The sequence below is a fragment of the Oncorhynchus keta genome, chromosome 23 (genome assembly GCF_023373465.1).
Source record: "Oncorhynchus keta strain PuntledgeMale-10-30-2019 chromosome 23, Oket_V2, whole genome shotgun sequence".
NCBI lineage: Eukaryota > Metazoa > Chordata > Actinopteri > Salmoniformes > Salmonidae > Oncorhynchus > Oncorhynchus keta.
In genome coordinates this window covers 9,670,246-9,688,836 of record NC_068443.1, presented here as the reverse complement: position 1 = coordinate 9,688,836, position 18,591 = coordinate 9,670,246, and the positions used below count along the sequence as shown (strand labels likewise).

The window sequence follows — 18,591 nt, the reverse complement described above, 5'->3', positions numbered from 1 at the left end:
CTATAATGCTTCTCTCTGTCCATATATAATGATACAGCTGTTAGCTATAAGTCTCCTCTCTCTGTCCATATATAATGATACAGCTGTTAGCTATAAGTCTCCTCTCTCTGTCCATATATAATGATACAGCTGTTAGCTATAAGTCTCCTCTCTCTGTCCATATATAATGATACAGCTGTTAGCTATAAGTCTCCTCTCTCTGTCCATATATAATGATACAGCTGTTAGCTATAAGTCTCCTCTCTCTGTCCATCTATAATGATACAGCTGTTAGCTATAAGTCTCCTCTCTCTGTCCATCTATAATGATACAGCTGTTAGCTATAATGCTTCTCTCTGTCCATATATAATGATATAGCTGTTAGCTATAATGCTTCTCTCTGTCCATATATAATGATACAGCTGTTAGCTATAAGTCTCCTCTCTCTGTCCATCTATAATGATACAGCTGTTAGCTATAATGCTCCTCTCTCTGTCCATCTATAATGATACAGCTGTTAGCTATAAGTCTCCTCTCTCTGTCCATCTATAATGATACAGCTGTTAGCTATAAGTCTCCTCTCTCTGTCCATCTATAATGATACAGCTGTTATATAATGATACAGCTGTTAGCTATAAGTCTCCTCTCTCTGTCCATCTATAATGATACAGCTGTTAGCTATAATGCTTCTCTCTGTCCATATATAATGATACAGCTGTTAGCTATAAGTCTCCTCTCTCTGTCCATCTATAATGATACAGCTGTTAGCTATAAGTCTCCTCTCTCTGTCCATATATAATGATACAGCTGTTAGCTATAAGTCTCCTCTCTCTGTCCATCTATAATGATACAGCTGTTAGCTATAAGTCTCCTCTCTCTGTCCATCTATAATGATACAGCTGTTAGCTATAATGCTCCTCTCTCTGTCCATATATAATGATACAGCTGTTAGCTATAATGCTCCTCTCTCTGTCCATATATAATGATACAGCTGTTAGCTATAAGTCTCCTCTCTCTGTCCATATATAATGATACAGCTGTTAGCTATAAGTCTCCTCTCTCTGTCCATCTATAATGATACAGCTGTTAGCTATAAGTCTCCTCTCTCTGTCCATATATAATGATACAGCTGTTAGCTATAAGTCTCCTCTCTCTGTCCATATATAATGATACAGCTGTTAGCTATAATGCTTCTCTCTGTCCATATATAATGATACAGCTGTTAGCTATAATGCTCCTCTCTGTCCATATATAATGATACAGCTGTTAGCTATAATGCTCCTCTCTCTGTCCTCAGGGTGATTGAGTTTTAGCTATATGATGCTACATTTATAATGATATAGCTGTTAGCTTTACTGCCCCTCTCTCTGTCTGCAGGGTGATTGACCACAGCGAGGAGAACCGTATGACGACCCAGAGCGTGGCCATAGTGTTCGGCCCCACCCTCCTCAGACCCGAGACAGAGACGTGGAACATGGCGGTCCACATGGTCTATCAGAACCAGATAGTAGAGCTCATCCTGCTGGAGTACGAGGGCATCTTTAGGTAGACAGCAAAGGGGTGACCTTTCCCCTGGGTACAGATCTAGGATCAGTTTCCCTTCCCACCCAATCATAACCTTAACCATTAGTGGAGGAAATGCTAAACTGACCCAAGATCAGCGTCTAGGTGCAACTTCACCCTACACTGGTAGAGACGGGAGGTGATGTTCACTAGGAACGACACGGAAGCTAACGGAATGAAACGGAGAGGGACTTCGTGAACTTGTCCAATAAGAAACAGTTGTTTTCGTTTTACGTTGTCAAATACTTCGTAACGTTGTGCTGTAATGTCTACAACCCAGGCCTCCTCTCTGAACACTATCACCACCATGACTATGCAGAGCTCTAAACCCAACCCAGGCCTCCTCTCTGAACACTATCACCACCATGACTATGCAGAGCTCTAAACCCAACCCAGGCCTCCTCTCTGAACACCATCACCACCATGACTATGCAGAGCTCTAAACCCAACCCAGGCCTCCTCTCTGAACACTATCACCACCATGACTATGCAGAGCTCTAAACCCAACCCAGGCCTCCTCTCTGAACACTATCACCACCATGACTATGCAGAGCTCTAAACCCAACCCAGGCCTCCTCTCTGAACACCATCACCACCATGACTATGCAGAGCTCTAAACCCAACCCAGGCCTCCTCTCTGAACACTATCACCACCATGACTATGCAGAGCTCTAAACCCAACCCAGGCCTCCTCTCTGAACACCATCACCACCATGACTATGCAGAGCTCTAAACCCAACCCAGGCCTCCTCTCTGAACACTATCACCACCATGACTATGCAGAGCTCTAAACCCAACCCAGGCCTCCTCTCTGAACACTATCACCACCATGACTATGCAGAGCTCTAAACCCAACCCAGGCCTCCTCTCTGAACACTATCACCACCATGACTATGCAGAGCTCTAAACCCAACCCAGGCCTCCTCTCTGAACACTATCACCACCATGACTATGCAGAGCTCTAAACCCAACCCAGGCCTCCTCTCTGAACACTATCACCACCATGACTATGCAGAGCTCTAAACCCAACCCAGGCCTCCTCTCTGAACACTATCACCACCATGACTATGCAGAGCTCTAAACCCAACCCAGGCCTCCTCTCTGAACACTATCACCACCATGACTATGCAGAGCTCTAAACCCAACCCAGGCCTCCTCTCTGAACACTATCACCACCATGACTATGCAGAGCTCTAAACCCAACCCAGGAGAGACTGGTCCAACTCACCTCCCTCTAACCCGAAGTCATTCACGCCTCAGAATCCATCTCCCGCCAAACAAACCTGTAAAACAAGGGACTTATTATACACAACCAATAAACCCTAGTTGAGACTCTTAGCAGCCAACATGGAAGATGCTTCCCTCTCCTGCTCCTCTCTCCATGGCTGCTTTGTGGGACATTCTGCAAAAGCCAACATCCAATCCTGACTGTCCATTCACAGGATTACTATGACCATCGTAAATGATCCCTCTCCTCTAAAGTACAGACTCTCTCTCCTCAGTGAAGCAGTCCGTTCTACACACTGGCTGTGTCTGACGTGGCTCACTACTCACTATGAAGTGCACTACTTCTGGCCAAAGGTAGTGCACTATGTAGGGAATAAGGAGCCATTTTGGCCATACTTCAGCCATCGTACCAAAACTATTCTGCTTCTCTGGTTTTCAGAAGAAATCTTCTCCAATCAGTCAGATTTCAACTTGAAAATACAGTACTGGTCCTCTCTGACTGATGGTGAATAAGGCAACCATTAATAAATGAACGTTCTGTTGAATAATATGTACAGCTGAAGTGTGTTGTGTCAAATGGCACCCTATTCCCTTTGTAGTACACTACTTTTAACCAGAGCTCTGATCAAAGGTAGTGCACTATAAAGGGAATGAACAGAGTAACATTTTGGATTGCACCTCTCTCTCTGTGTGTGTGTGTGTGTGTGTGTGTGTGTGTGTGTGTGTGTGTGTGTGTGTGTGTGTGTGTGTGTGTGTGTGTGTGTGTGTGTGGACGGGGGATTGACTGACTGGAAATATGTTGTACAGATGTTTGATAGTAATTATGTCTTGACGGTGAACGTTAGAAACTAACGGGAAAACAATCACTAGCGTATTTAGATTTGTTCCATAACTGATTGTGTCAAAAAATAAAAAATAATAATCATTTAGGGTTGAAAAATTCCGGTAACTTTCCTAAAATTCCCAGATTTCCCCCAAATCACTGTTGGGAGGATTCCCTGGATATTCTGCATATTCACTCCTGATCCAGGGACTATTCCAACCAGGATTTCTGGAAAACCTGGGGAATTTGGGGAAAGTTACTGTCATTTTGCAACCCAAGAACTACTTACTATATGACCTGGGGTTGTGGAAGTTTACCTGAGTTGTGGGTAAATGACACATTCTGAATGTAATTATTTTCCAAACTAACTGCTGTTCATGACTTCTTTGTCTAATTGGAATAAAGGTCTCCATTGAGAACCTGTAAAACTTGTGTCTCTTGTTTTCTCATCTCTTGTCTGACACACCCACACACACGTGAGCACTGATACCATCAATTAAAAACGTGCACCCATTTCCACCATCATTGAAAACAACACAAAGGTCTTTCTGGCTTGTTGACACTGGATTTTATGATATTCCTTTTTGCTGAGACAGCAAATTTCTACTTGACCTTCTGGGATGGAAAATTTCATGACGCTATTTGTATACGGACATAACTAATGATTAGAATACATTTTCTTGATGTAATACCACATTAAACCAAAAGGCAAATGAATATCAGTACAAGTTCAGTCCTTGAAATACACTTATTGGCAATATTATACTGTAGCTACAACATTTGATGAATAAATGCAGATTTTCCCACAATCCTGTCATTCATTTTTCCACCTGGAAGACGAGTGAAGACTGTTTTGTAATAAAGTATCAAAAGACTGGGAAAATAACTAATCATGTCATACACATTGTCACTCTGTCTGTCTCTGTGTCTTTCTCTCTCGATGTCTGTCTCTCTCTTCTCCTCTCTGTCTCTCACACACATTTGTGCACATGTGAGCACTGATACCTTCAACCAAAATCATGTAAACATTGACACCATCCATGAACACAGGACAAATGTCTTTCAGGTGTGGCTTGTTGATACTTGATATCATGATGAGTTTTGCTGAGAGAGCACATTTCTGTTTTACTTTGTTAATGAAACATATTTGATTGTAAATACTTTTTTCAATTCCAAACCTAATGATTAGAAGACTATATTATGAGGCAATAACCAATGAGACCAAAAGCCGAAGGTCATTATATTATAAACCTTGTTGTTAGACTTCATATCTACACGTGTCCCAGTTATCACCAGGTCATGGTTTAAGAGGACAGGATATAAAGGGGACAACTGAGACTCCAAAATAACAGCAGAAATAACCACAAGACGAGGAAATCATCACCCAGGAATGAGAATGAAGAGTGTTGTATCTCTGCTGGTGTTGCTGCACTGCTGTCTGTCTGGAGCCCAGGTCCACAAAGACAGAGATGGAGTCAGTGTGAATGAGATCCAGCAGGTTGACTATGAGGACAGAGAGAGCAGTGGGAAGGACATTCAGACTGACAAACAGAGAGCTGAAGCTGCATTAACACACAGCCAGCAAACCCGCCAACCTGACATCCACACTGTGCTGAGCGAGATGAGCACCATGATGGCAGAGCAGAGAGTTGAGCTGAGACACACAAAGACTGAACTGGAAGCCATGGAGGCCCGACTGAGAGCCAGTGAGAGCCGACTGACAGACAGTGAGAGACAGGTGGAGGAACTGAAAGTCCAGCTGACATCCAAAGTGGAGGAACTGAGCAAAATTAACAAAGGTAAATCAGAAAAATCTCTTTCCTAGCTGTTGTTATAACACAAAGGTCTTAATCTGAGTCTAGGTACAGACCCAAAGTGTATTTATACTAATTAAGATGACATCATGAGTCATTTATAGTAAATCTCACTGACTTGTTTATTGATCATGCATCTGATTTCAGCACAAGCAGTGAAACTAAACTCCATGGAGACTCGTTCTAACATCACTGAGAGCCACGTTGAAGTTCTGAAGAGAAACAGTCAAGGTAATGGGAGGTTAATGATGTATTAGTTTTGACAGAATTAAAAAAAAAAAATATATATATATATATATGGTCTGAATGACTGAACTTATTGTTGATAACATGTCTAATCTACACCAACTAGTGTCCAATTAGATAAAGTAGTGTTGACTCATCTCTGTCCACAGACAGGAAGGTGGCTTTCTCAGCCTCACTAGCAGCACCTGGTCAAGGAGGAAACACTGGACCCTTCAACACCGGAATCACCCTGGTCTACAGAAATATCTACTCAAACATTGGCAATGCTTATAACCCCACTACAGGTACACTATATTCATATCATCAGTATCTGTGTCTGTGTGAAAACATAGTTATTAACTTCTTGCGTCGAGCCATCCCGGATACGGGATCGTGACTACAGCCTCAAGCTCATTACCATAACGCAACGTTAACTATTCATGAAAATCGCAAATGAAATTAAATTAATCTATTTGCTCTCAAGCTTAGCCTTTTGTTAACAACACTGTCATCTCATATTTTCAAAATATGCTTCTCAACCATTGCAAAACAAGCATTTGTGTAACAGTATTGATAGCCTAGCGTAGCATTTAGCATAGCATTTAGCGTTAGCATTCAGCAGGCAACATTTTCACAAAAAACAGAAAAGCATTCAAATAAAATAATTTACCTTTGAAGAACTTCGGATGTTTTCAATGAGGAGACTCTCAGATAGCAAATGTTCAGTTTTTCCTGAAAGATTATTTGTTTAGGACAAATCGCTCCATTTTCTGCGTCATGTTTAGCTACGAAAAAAAACCTGTATCCAGGATTGTGTAAATCTATCCGCAAGCTCATTAGCATAACACAACGTTAACTATTCATGAAAATCGCAAATGAAATTAAATTAATATATTTGCTCTCAAGCTTAGCCTTTTGTTAACAACACTGTCATCTCAGATTTTCAAAATATGCTTTTGAACCATAGCTAAACAAGCATTTGTGTAACAGTATTGATAGCCTAGCATAGTATTATGCCTCTCTTTCACCATGCAACATTTTCCACAAAAAAACAGAAAAGAATTCAAATAAAATCATTTACCTTTGAAGAACTTCAGATGTTTTCAACGAGGAGACTCTGTTAGATAGCAAATGTTCCGTTTTTCCCAAAAATATTATTTGTGTCGACTAATCGCTCCGTTTTGTTCATCACGTTTGGGTAAGGAAAAAAAAAATATATATATATTAAGTCATTAAAACGCAAACTTTTTTCCAAATTAACTCCATAATATCGACAGAAACATGGCAAACCGATGTTTAGAATCAATCCTCAAGGTGTTTTTCACATATCTATCGACGATAAATCCATCGTGGCAGTTTACTTTCTCTTCTGGAGAAATGGAACGCGCATGGACCGACAGATTACACACACAGGACACCGGGCGGGACACCAGGTAAATGTAGTCTCTTATGGTCAATCTTCCAATGATATGCCTACAAACACGTCACAATGCTGCAGACACCTCGGGGAATAGACAGAAAGCGCAGGCTCATTCCTGGCTCATTCCTGGCGCATTCACAGCCAGCCATATAAGGAGACATTGGAACACAGCGCCTTCAGAATCTGGGGCATTTCCTGTATGAAACTTCATCTTGGTTTCGCCTGTAGCATTAGTTCTGGGGCACTCACAGATAATATCTTTGCAGTTTTGCAGACGTCAGAGTTGTGTCTTTCCAAGGCTGTCAATTCCATGCATAGTCGAGCATCTTTTCATGACAAAATATTGCGCTTAAAACGGGCACGTCTTTTTATCCAATAATGACATAGCGCCCCCATAGGTTGAAGAGGTTAATAGTCCTCTGTCCTCGTCTCTGATGACTGTTTCTATTTGAATGTTGTGTTCTGATACAGGGATCTTCACAGCACCAGTGAGAGGACTCTACCTCTTCAGGTTTTACATCTATGGATGGGGTGATAAATATGTTCCTACAACTGCATTCTTGCATAAGAATGGACATGATATAGCTGTTGCACATGCTCACCAAGATACTGGTGGTATTAACTCCTCCAATGGAGTGTCTCTGCTGCTGGAGGTGGGAGATGTGGTCAATATGCATCTCTCGGCTAGTAGAAAAGTGTATGATAGTGAAAGTCGCCACAGCACCTTCAGTGGTCACCTGCTCTTCACTATGTAGGAGGGTTATTGAAGGACTGTATCAGTTATCTGTACAGGAAATTATTCAGACATTTTAACAATATATATATATATATATATATGTATATATATGCCATTTAGCAGACGCTTTTATCCAAAGCGACTTACAGTCATGTGTGCATACATTCTACGTATGGGTGGTCCCGGGGATCGAACCCACTACCCTGGCGTTACAAGCGCCATGCTCTACCAACTGAGCTACAGAAGGACCAATATTGTCTTAGTGTTGAAAGTTCTCCATTTACTCTCTAATAGTTCAAACCAAGGCAGTTCTCAAGGAGAAAAGTAGTTGAAATTTACAAGAGACAAAAATAATATTGTATCCGAGAATAACAATAATATACTCAGAATGAAAATATTAATGTCATGTAAATATTATACTGTCCACTAACATGTATTTAGATGTTTACACCCCCCCATCCCCCACTTCTTAATTCCCTTTTCTACTGTAAATTGAAGAGTAGTAAACATTGTGTTGAGTATTATGTAATAAAGTGTTTATCAAAAGAATGACAATGTCATTACACGAACACACAAACACGCAGACACACACACAAACACACACGGACACACAAACACACAGACACACACACAAACACACACGGACACACAAACAGTCAAGGGGTATGAGAACTTTCTGAAGGCCCTGTATTTGTGCTGGAAAATACTTTTTAGTAATTGTGTTAGCGTTGTAAACTCTCCATTTGCTCTCTAATAGTTTAAACTAAGGTAGTTGTCAATGTGAAAAGTAGATGAAACAAATATATAAGATATACATATTGGAGGGGGGAATCACGTGACTCTAGAACAAGATGGCCGCATGAACTGAGAGCACAAGTTATTTCCAATTCTTAATCGTGCCTCCACTTCAAGTTGAACCCCATTAGCTTTTGTCAAATAAGCAAAAAGCGACATTACATGTTAATTTATTTATAAAAAAATAATAATTCTCCCCAATTTCGTCAAATCCATTTACGATCTTGTCTCCTCGCTGCAACTTCCCAACATGTGACATTTTTACCCGGACTCTAGCAATAGCCGCGGAAAAGGCCTTGAAGTAACAGCTAGCTGCAGAAAAAACTAGCGCCTATTAGCCAGCAGCATGAGGACCCGTCCCTTCCCGATGCCCAACAACTGTCAGCCTCGTCCTCTGTCGAAGACATCCTTTATGAGCTGAAATCCCAACGTACAGAACACAACATCAAACTAGATGGCATTAACTCTCAGCTTAGTGCAAAAGGGAGCAAAGTGACAACACTGGAAAATGCTTTGCCTGACATCCATAACAAGAAAACCATCAACGCGGGACGCCTGGATGAGGCAGAGGGGTGAATCCTGTCCATCTGGAAGAAAACAGAGGACCTGGAAAGTAGGGGGCGAAGGAATAACGCTTTTCCATTAAACCTGGCCAAAAAAGGAGAGGAAATCTTTTTTTAATTTAATTTTTTTATTTCAACTTTATTTAACCAGGTAAGCTAGTTGAGAACACGTTCTCATTTACAACTGCGACCTGGCCAAGTTAAAGCAAAGCAGTTCGACACAAAAAAAAAAAAACAGAGCTACACATGGAGTAAAAAAACATACAGTCAATAATACAGTAGGAAAAAAAGTATATACACAGTGAGTGCAAATCAGGTAGAATAAGGGAGGTAAAGGCAATAAATAGGCCATGGTAGCGAAGTAATTACAATATAACAATTAAACACTGGGTGAATGTGCAAGTAGAGATACTGGGGTGCAGTGATCTGTGAGCTGCTCTGATAGCCGGTGCTTAAAGATAGTGAGGGAGACGTAAGTCTCCAACTTGATTTTTTCAGTTCGTTCCAGTCATTGGCAGCAGAGAACTGGAAGGAAAGGCGGCCGAAGGAGGAATTGGCTTTGGGGGTGACCAATGAAATATACTTGCTGGAGCGCGTGCTGTGGGTGGGTGCTGCTATGGTGTAAGGTGACCAGTGCGCTGAAATAAGGCGGGGTTTTACCTAGCAGAGACTTGTAGATGTCCTGGAGCCAGTGGATTTGACGACGGGTATGAAGCGAGGGCTAGCCAATGAGAGCGTACAGGTCCAAGGGTTGGGTAGTGTATGGGGCTTTGGTGACAAAACGGATGGCACTGTGATAGACTGCATCCAATTTGTTGAGTAACCTAGTCCTACTAACCTAGTCCTACTAACCTAGACCTACTAACCTAGTCCTACTAACCTAGACTTACTATCCTAGTCCTACTAACCTAGTCCTACTAACCTAGTCCTACTAACCTTGACCTACTAACCTAGACCTACTAACCTAGTCCTACTAACCTAGTCCAACTAACCTAGTCCTACTAACCTAGTCCAACTAACCTAGACTTACTATCCTAGTCCTACTAACGTTTCAGCTGAGAGAAGGATAGACTCTTTAGTCTAACCTAGTCCTACTAACATTTTAGCTGAGAGAGGGATAGACCCTAAGGTCTACCCTTGTCCTACTAACCTAGACCTACTAACCTAGACCTACTAACTGGATGCTGAGAAGGTGTTCCTCACCCCTGTCCTGCTGGCTTCACTGGAGGCTGAGAAAGTGTTCCTCACCCCTCTTCTGCTGGCTTCACTGGAGGCTGAGAAGGTGTTCCTCACCCCTCTTCTGCTGGCTTCACTGGAGGCTGAGAAGGTGTTCCTCACCCCTGTCCTGCTGGCTTCACTGGAGGCTGAGAAGGTGTTCCTCACCCCTGTCCTGCTGGCTTCACTGGAGGCTGAGAAGGTGTTCCTCACCCCTGTCCTGCTGGCTTCACTGGAGGCTGAGAAAGTGTTTCTCACCACTGTCCTGCTGGCTTCACTGGAGGCTGAGAAGGTGTTCCTCACCCCTGTCCTGCTGGCTTCACTGGAGGCTGAGAAGGCGTTCCACACCGGGGCGGCAGGGTAGCCTAGTGGTTAGAGCGTTGGGCTAGTAACCGGAAGGTTGCAAGTTCAAATCCCCGAGCTGACAAGGTACAAATCTGTCGTTCTGCCCCTGAACACAACCCACTGTTACTAGGCTGTCATTGAAAATAAGAATTTGTTCTTAACTGACTTGCCTAGTTAAATAAAGGTAAAATTTAAACATTTAAAAAAGACAAGGATGCTCTCTGTCCCCCCCTACTCTACACATCCAACCCTGAGGAATCCCCCCCCCCCATCAAATCAAGAGTGATCTCTGAACCTGGATCTCCCTCCGAATCAGCTCTGTACAAAGAATCAATGTTATCTGTATGAACTCCCTCCCAAGATTGAACTATTTTTTCCAGATGCTCCCATGATATCTCCCAGTTTACTTTTTCAAAAGAACCAACCAAAGCATCACCAAATTTATATGGGGCAATTAAAAACCTAGGATCAAGTTCTCCACTCTATCGAAACCTGAATCTAAGGGTGGTCTTGCCTTTCCCTGGCTTCAATTGTACTACTGGTCTACCCAAATATGCAACATGCTAACATGGATCACAAACAGACAAAACTCAATGTGGATTCAGATCGAGCCCCAATCATGTGGATTGCCCTAAACTCAATTATATTCATGAATAACGTTAGTGAAGTGGGCAACATAGCCATAACCTTTGTGATTTACAGCACTAGAATGGAAGGACTGTAGGAAATACCTTGGCATTTCCTCCCAGATATGCTCTCACTCTCCTATAGTATACAACCCAGACTTGCCAAAAGCCCTGAGGGATGCCACTCACCTATAGTATACAACCCAGACTAGCCAAAAGCCCTGAGGGATGCCACTCTCCTATAGTATACAACCCAGACTAGCCAAAAGCCCTGAGGGATGCCACTCACCTATAGTATACAACCCAGACTTGCCAAAAGCCCTGAGGGATGCCACTCTCCTATAGTATACAACCCAGACTAGCCAACAGCCCTGAGGGATGCCACTCACCTATAGTATACAACCCAGACTTGCCAAAAGCCCTGAGGGATGCCACTCTCCTATAGTATACAACCCAGACTTGCCAAAAGCCCTGAGGGATGCCACTCTCCTATAGTATACAACCCAGACTTGCCAAAGCCCTGAGGGATGCCACTCTCCTATAGTATGCAACCCAGACTTGCCAAAAGTCCTGAGTGATGCCACTCTCCTATATTATATCACCCAGACTTGCCAAAAGCCCTGAGTGATGCCACTCTCCTATAGTATACCACCCAGACTTGCCAAAAGCCCTGAGGGATGCCACTCTCCTATAGTATACAACCCATACTTGCCAAAAGCCCTGAGGGATGCCACTCTCCTATAGTATACAACCCAGACTTGCCAAAAGCCCTGAGGGATGCCACTCTCCTATAGTATACAACCCATACTTGCCAAAAGCCCTGAGGGATGCCACTCTCCTATAGTATACAACCCATACTTGCCAAAAGCCCTGAGGGATGCCACTCTCCTATAGTATACAACCCAGACTTGCCAAAAGCCCTGAGGGATGCCACTCTCCTATAGTATACAACCCAGACTTGCCAAAAGCCCTGAGGGATGCCACTCTCCTATAGTATACAACCCAGACTTGCCAAAAGCCCTGAGGGATGCCACTCTCCTATAGTATACAACCCATACTTGCCAAAAGCCCTGAGGGATGCCACTCTCCTATAGTATACAACCCATACTTGCCAAAAGCCCTGAGGGATGCCACTCTCCTATAGTATACAACCCAGACTTGCCAAAAGCCCTGAGGGATGCCACTCTCCTATAGTATACAACCCAGACTTGCCAAAAGCCCTGAGGGATGCCACTCTCCTATAGTATACAACCCAGACTTGCCAAAAGCCCTGAGGGATGCCACTCTCCTATAGTATACAACCCAGACTTGCCAAAAGCCCTGAGGGATGCCACTCTCCTATAGTATACAACCCAGACTTGCCAAAAGCCCTGAGGGATGCCACTCTCCTATAGTATGCAACCCAGACTTGCCAAAAGCCCTGAGGGATGCCACTCTCCTATAGTATGCAACCCAGACTTGCCAAAAGCCCTGAGGGATGCCACTCTCCTATAGTATACAACCCAGACTTGCCAAAAGCCCTGAGGGATGCAAGCTTTAATCTGTGGTGTATTCTGGGGATCAGGACCTTTTCAGACCTGTTTCATCACAACATAACTACACTGAAATCTTTTCAAGAGCTCTGCAGTGAATTCAATGTGGCAACATCATTTAAAATATATATATCTTCAAATTAGACACGTCATTTCCTCATTCACTTCCAAGGGGAGGTTTAGAGCTCAGCTGAATGAAGTTGAGACCCTTCCTGCTTCAGCACAATCCATCAAAGACTAAATCTCCTTTATCTCTAGACTCCTTTCTGAGAACGTGGGCTCCTCCTTTACTACGGTGAAAAGAATCTGGGAAAAGGACCTCTGTCTGACTATCAGTGAAGAGTTATGGGCGGATGTTTGCTACAAGGTATACTGCTCCTCTACTAATGTAAAAATGATAGAATATAATTACAAATGTTTATACACATGTTATTACAACCCAGTGAGACTCAATAGAATGAAAACAGACATTTCTCCTGATTGTAAAAGATGTACCTCTGAAAGTGGAACCTATATGCATGTATTGTGGAGTTGTAGAGATATTACCAGATTTTTGGCAATCTATACATACAAAATATGCATGCGAAATACTAGATGTACAGTTTGATATGAACCTGTGTCTTTACGTTTTGATTGCTGAGGATGTGTTTACATTTAATCCATTTTAGAATAAGGCTGTAACGTAACAAAATGTGGAAAAAGTCAAGGGGTCTGAATACTTTCTGAAAGCACTGTACATGTTGTGTAAGGTGCTGTAAAAACTCATGATTTGCTCTTTGTCTCAGCTGAAGCTGGAACATGATCACAGATGTGCTGTTGCACATTTAGTTGTTTGGGTTTATATTCTATTATATTATTTATGTCAGACACATCTGTGAATGTGTTATGTTTGTTGATTTGGAAAAACAAGAAAACTTAATAAAACTTTAAATAAAATAACATAAGAAAGACATACATATCTCAGTGTTGAAATAAGGAAATTTATAACAAATGACTCTGGATGGAAATAGAAATGTCTTGTAAATATTATACTGTACAGTATGATGTCTTTAATCAATGTAAAGAAACAGATTTTCCTTTTACTACATATTTTCTGCTGTACATTGAAGACTAGTAAACACTGTGTTGAACATTGTGAAATTGTGAAAAAATAATAATGATTCAGTTTCAGACACACACACACACACACACACACACACACACACACACACACACACACACACACACACACACACACACACACACACACACACACACACACACACACACGCACACACGCACACACACACACTGTGATTACAGTTCACACGAGGGCAGAATGACTGACTACTAAATCTGTCAACCACCATTCATCCACACAAGGTCAAAGGTCTTTCAGCTGGGGCTTGTTGACACTCTATATCACCATATGACTTATTTTTGAGAAAGCATATTTCTGTTTTACTTTGTTGATGGGGTTTTTAAAATGATAAATAATTCACATCGTTCCATATGTAATGATTAGAATACTATATTACGAATGTATATTTTAAGCCAAAATGCAAAAAAAGGTAAATAATTTATTGCAATGAATGGAATGCTTTGTTCTGTTTGCTGTGTCACATGGTTATTATAGGACCATAGAAATCAGATAGAAGTGATCATGAGGTGAATCGGTCTGATTTACCACCTTGTTGATAGACTTCATATCTACACGTGTCCCAGTTATCACCAGATCATGGTTTAAGAGGACAGGATATAAAGGGGACAACTGAGACTCCAAAATAACAGCAGAAATAACCACAAGAAGAGGAAATCATCACCCAGGAATGAGAATGAAGAGTGTTGTATCTCTGCTGGTGTTGCTGCACTGCTGTCTGTCTGGAGCCCAGGTCCACAAAGACAGAGATGGAGTCAGTGTGAATGAGATCCAGCAGGTTGACTATGAGGACAGAGAGAGCAGAGGGAAGGACATTCAGACTGACAAACAGAGAGCTGAAGCTGCATTAACACACAGCCAGCAAACCTGCCAGCCTGACATCCACACTGTGCTGAGAGAGATGAGCACCATGATGGCAGAGCAGAGAGTTGAGCTGAGACACACAAAGACTGAACTGGAAGCCATGGAGGCCCGACTGAGAGCCAGTGAGAGCCGACTGACAGACAGTGAGAGGCAAGTGGAGGAACTGAGCAAAATGAATGAAGGTAAATCAGAATTATCTTTCATAGCTGTTGTTGTAACACAAAGGTATTAATCTGAGTCTAGGTACAGACCCAAAGTGTATTTTATACTAATTAAGATGACATCATGAGTCATGAGTCATTTATAGTAAATCTCACTGACTTGTTTATTGATCATGCATCTGATTTCAGCACAAGCAGTGAAACTAAACTCCATGGAGACTCGTTCTAACATCACTGAGAGCCACGTTGAAGTTCTGAAGAGAAACAGTCAAGGTAATGAGAGGAGAATTAAGTATTAGTTTTGACAGTTTGAAAAATATACTTATAGTCTGAATGACTGACCTTACTGTACTTCCAAAGTTGTGGCAAAGTGGCTTAAGGACAACAAAGTCAAGGTATTGGAGTGGCCATCACAAAGCCCTGACCTCAATCCCATAGAACATTTGTGGGCAGAACTGAAAAAGCGTGTGCGAGCAAGGAGGCCTACAAACCTGACTCAGTTACACCAGCTCTGTCAGGAGGAATGGGCCTAAATTCACCCAACTTATTGTGGGAAGCTTGTGGAAGGCTACCCGAAACATTTGACCCAGGTTAAACAATTTAAAGGCAATGCTACCAAATACTAATTGAGTGTATGTAAACTTCTGACCCACTGGGAATGTGATGAAAGAAATAAAAGCTGAAAGAAATAATTCTCTCTACTATTATTCTGACATTTCACATTCTTAAAATAAAGAGATGATCCTAACTGACCTAAGACAGGGAATTATTACTAAGATTAAATGTCAGGAATTGTGAAAAATTTAGTTTAAATGTATTTGGCTAAGGTGTATGTAAACTTCTGACTTCAACTATATATATGTAGTCTGAATGACTGACCTTATTGTTGATAACATGTCTAATCTACACCAACTAGCGTCCAGTTAGATCAAGTAGTGTTGACTCATCTCTGTCCCACAGACAGGAAGGTGGCTTTCTCAGCCTCACTAGCAGCACCTGGTCAAGGAGGAAACACTGGACCCTTCAACACTGGAATCACCCTGGTCTACAGAAATATCTACTCAAACATTGGCAATGCTTATAACCCCACTACAGGTACACTATATTCATATCATCAGTATTTATAAGTCTGTGTGAAAACATAGTTATTAATAGTCCTCTGTCCTCGTCTCTGATGACTGTTTCTATGTGAATGTTGTGTTCTGATACAGGGATCTTCACAGCACCAGTGAGAGGACTCTACCTCTTCAGGTTTTACATCTATGCAGAGGGTGATAATTCAGTTCCTACAATTTCATTCTTGTATAAGAATGGACATCACATAGCTACTGCACAAGCCCACCAATCTAGTGGTGGTATTAACTCCTCTAATGGAGTGTCTCTGCTGCTGGAGGTAGGAGATGTGGTCAACATGTATCTCTGGGCTGGGAGAAAGATATATGATAGTGAATATCGTCACAGCACCTTCAGTGGTCACCTGCTCTTCACTATGTAGGAGGGTTATTGAAGGACTGTATCAGTGATCTGTACAGGAAAATATTCAGACATTTGAACAACATTGTCTTAGCATTGAATGTTCTCCATTTGCTCTCTAATAGTTCAAACTAAGTCAGTTCTCAAGGGGAAAAGTAGGTGAAATTTACAAGATGTAAAAATACGTATCGTATCCAAGTTTTCAAAATAGAAAAATAATTGTTTTAAATATACTCAAAATGAAAATATTAATGTCATGTAAATATTATACTGTCCACTAAGACTTCTTTAATTCATGTACTTAGATGTTGACCCACCCCCACCCACCAGTAAATTTAACACTAGTCAACATTGTGTTGAGTATTATTTAATAAAGTGTTTATCAAAAGAATGACTAGTAGTAACGTTATCACACACACACACACACAATAGAGAGCCCTCGGTTCTCTATGGTGTTTAGGTCAGAATGTGACTGGGGGGTGTTCTAGTTTTTTGATTTCTTGGTTGGTGGTTTGTGTGGTTCCCAATTATTTTTACAATGACGGCCTATGGGACGCCCAATTACAGCCAGATGTGATGCAGCCTGGATTTGAACCAGGTACTGCAGTGACACAACTGAGCTGAGATGCAGTGTCTTAGACCACTGCACCACTCGGGAGCCCAACTAACCTTTAGACCTTGACTTCTTCTCGGGCCTACCGTGCCAATATATCCTCCAAAAACTGGCTTCTCTGGCATTATCACTTAAATAATCATTTAGACCTAAAGCAAAAGGTACATATATTATAAAAATGGAATTGACATTTAGGCATTCTATGTTCTGTTTGCTGTGTCACATTGTAATTATAGGACCATTGCAATCAGATAATAGTAATCATGAGGTGAATCAGTTTGATTTATCACCTTAATACATATCCCTGTTATCACCAGGTCATGGTTTAAGAGGGCAGGATATAAAGGGGAGTTGCGGTGAACAGCAATCTTCAAGTTTTTCCACCGATTTTCAATGGGATTCAAGTCTGGGCTTTGGCTGAGCCATTCAAGGACTTACACATTCTTGTTCTGAAGCCATTTCAATGTTTGTTTGGCTGTATGCTTGGGGTTATTGTTCTGTTGGAATGTAAAATCTTTGCCCCAGTCTAAGGTTGTTTGCACTCTGAAGTAGGTTCTCATCAAAGATTAACCTGTATTTGGCTCCATTCATTGTTCCCTCTATCCATAGCATGATGCTGTCCCCACCATGCTTCACGGAATGGATGGTGTTAGACGGGTGATGAACTGTGCCTGTTTATCTCCAAATCAAATCAAATTCATTTATATAGCCCTTCGTACATCAGCTGATATCTCAAAGTGCTGTACAGAAACCCAGCCTAAAACCCCAAACAGCAAGCAATGCAGGTGTAGAAGCATGGTGGCTAGGAAAAACTCCCTAGAAAGGCCAAAACCTAGGAACAAACTTAGAGAGGAGCCAGGCTATGAGGGGGGCAGTCCTCTTCTGGCTGTGCTGGGTGGAGATTATAACAGAACATGGCCAAGATGTTCAAATGTTCATAAATGACCAGCATGGTCAAATAATAATAATCACAGTAGTTGTCGAGGGTGCAGCAAGTCAGCACCTCAGGAGTAAATGTCAGTTGGCTTTTCATTGCTGATCATTAAGAGTATCTCTACCACTCCTGCTGTCTCTAGAGAGTTGAAAACAGCAGGTCTGGGACAGGTAGCACGTCCGGACAGGGCCAAACCTGTACCCCTGGACAGGGCCAAACAGGAAGGATATAACCCAACCCACTTTACCAAAGCACAGCCCCCACACCACTAGAGGGATATCTTCAACCACCAACTTACCATCCTGAGACAAGGCCGAGTATAGCCCACAAAGATCTCCGCCACGGCACAACACAAGGGGGGGCGCCAACCCAGACAGGAAGATCACATCAGTGACTCAACCCACTCAAGTGACGCACTCCTCCTAGGGACGGCATGAAAGAGCTCCAGTAAGCTAGTGACTCCGCCCCTGTAATAGGGTTAGAGGCAGAGAATCCCAGTGGAAAGAGGGGAACCGGCCAGGCAGAGACAGCAAGGGCAGTTCGTT

The 18,591-nt window shown here is 42.1% G+C and overlaps 2 protein-coding genes across 9 annotated transcripts in view; both read left to right on the top strand.

Moving 5' to 3' along the window:
- LOC118377073 (rho GTPase-activating protein 12-like) overlaps positions 1–4,024 on the top strand; it is a 147,719-nt gene extending 143,695 nt beyond the window's left edge. For all 6 annotated transcript variants that reach the window (XM_052476272.1, XM_052476276.1, XM_052476275.1 and 3 more), the window contains one exon: positions 1,357–4,024. In XM_052476272.1, coding sequence (XP_052332232.1) covers positions 1,357–1,528 — 172 coding nt within the window. In that variant the 3' untranslated portion in view covers positions 1,529–4,024. The remainder of the gene's footprint in view (positions 1–1,356) is intronic.
- Positions 4,025–4,905: 881 nt separating this feature from the next.
- On the top strand, positions 4,906–16,848 carry LOC118377072 (multimerin-2-like). 3 transcript variants are annotated; one of them, XM_052476269.1, is made up of 4 exons: positions 4,906–5,391; positions 15,216–15,299; positions 15,987–16,121; positions 16,238–16,848. In XM_052476269.1, the coding sequence occupies exons 1-4, from the start codon at positions 4,983–4,985 to the stop codon at positions 16,519–16,521; spliced, it is 912 nt and encodes a 303-aa protein (XP_052332229.1). In that variant the 5' UTR covers positions 4,906–4,982; the 3' UTR covers positions 16,522–16,848. The 3 variants fall into 3 exon arrangements, with proteins under 3 accessions (XP_052332229.1, XP_035619798.2, XP_052332230.1); XM_035763905.2 differs by lacking the exons at positions 15,216–15,299; positions 15,987–16,121; positions 16,238–16,848 and adding exons at positions 5,554–5,637; positions 5,802–5,936; positions 7,523–8,336 and having other exon boundaries at positions 4,915–5,391; XM_052476270.1 differs by lacking the exon at positions 4,906–5,391 and adding an exon at positions 14,672–15,047.
- The last annotated feature ends 1,743 nt before the right edge of the window (positions 16,849–18,591 follow it).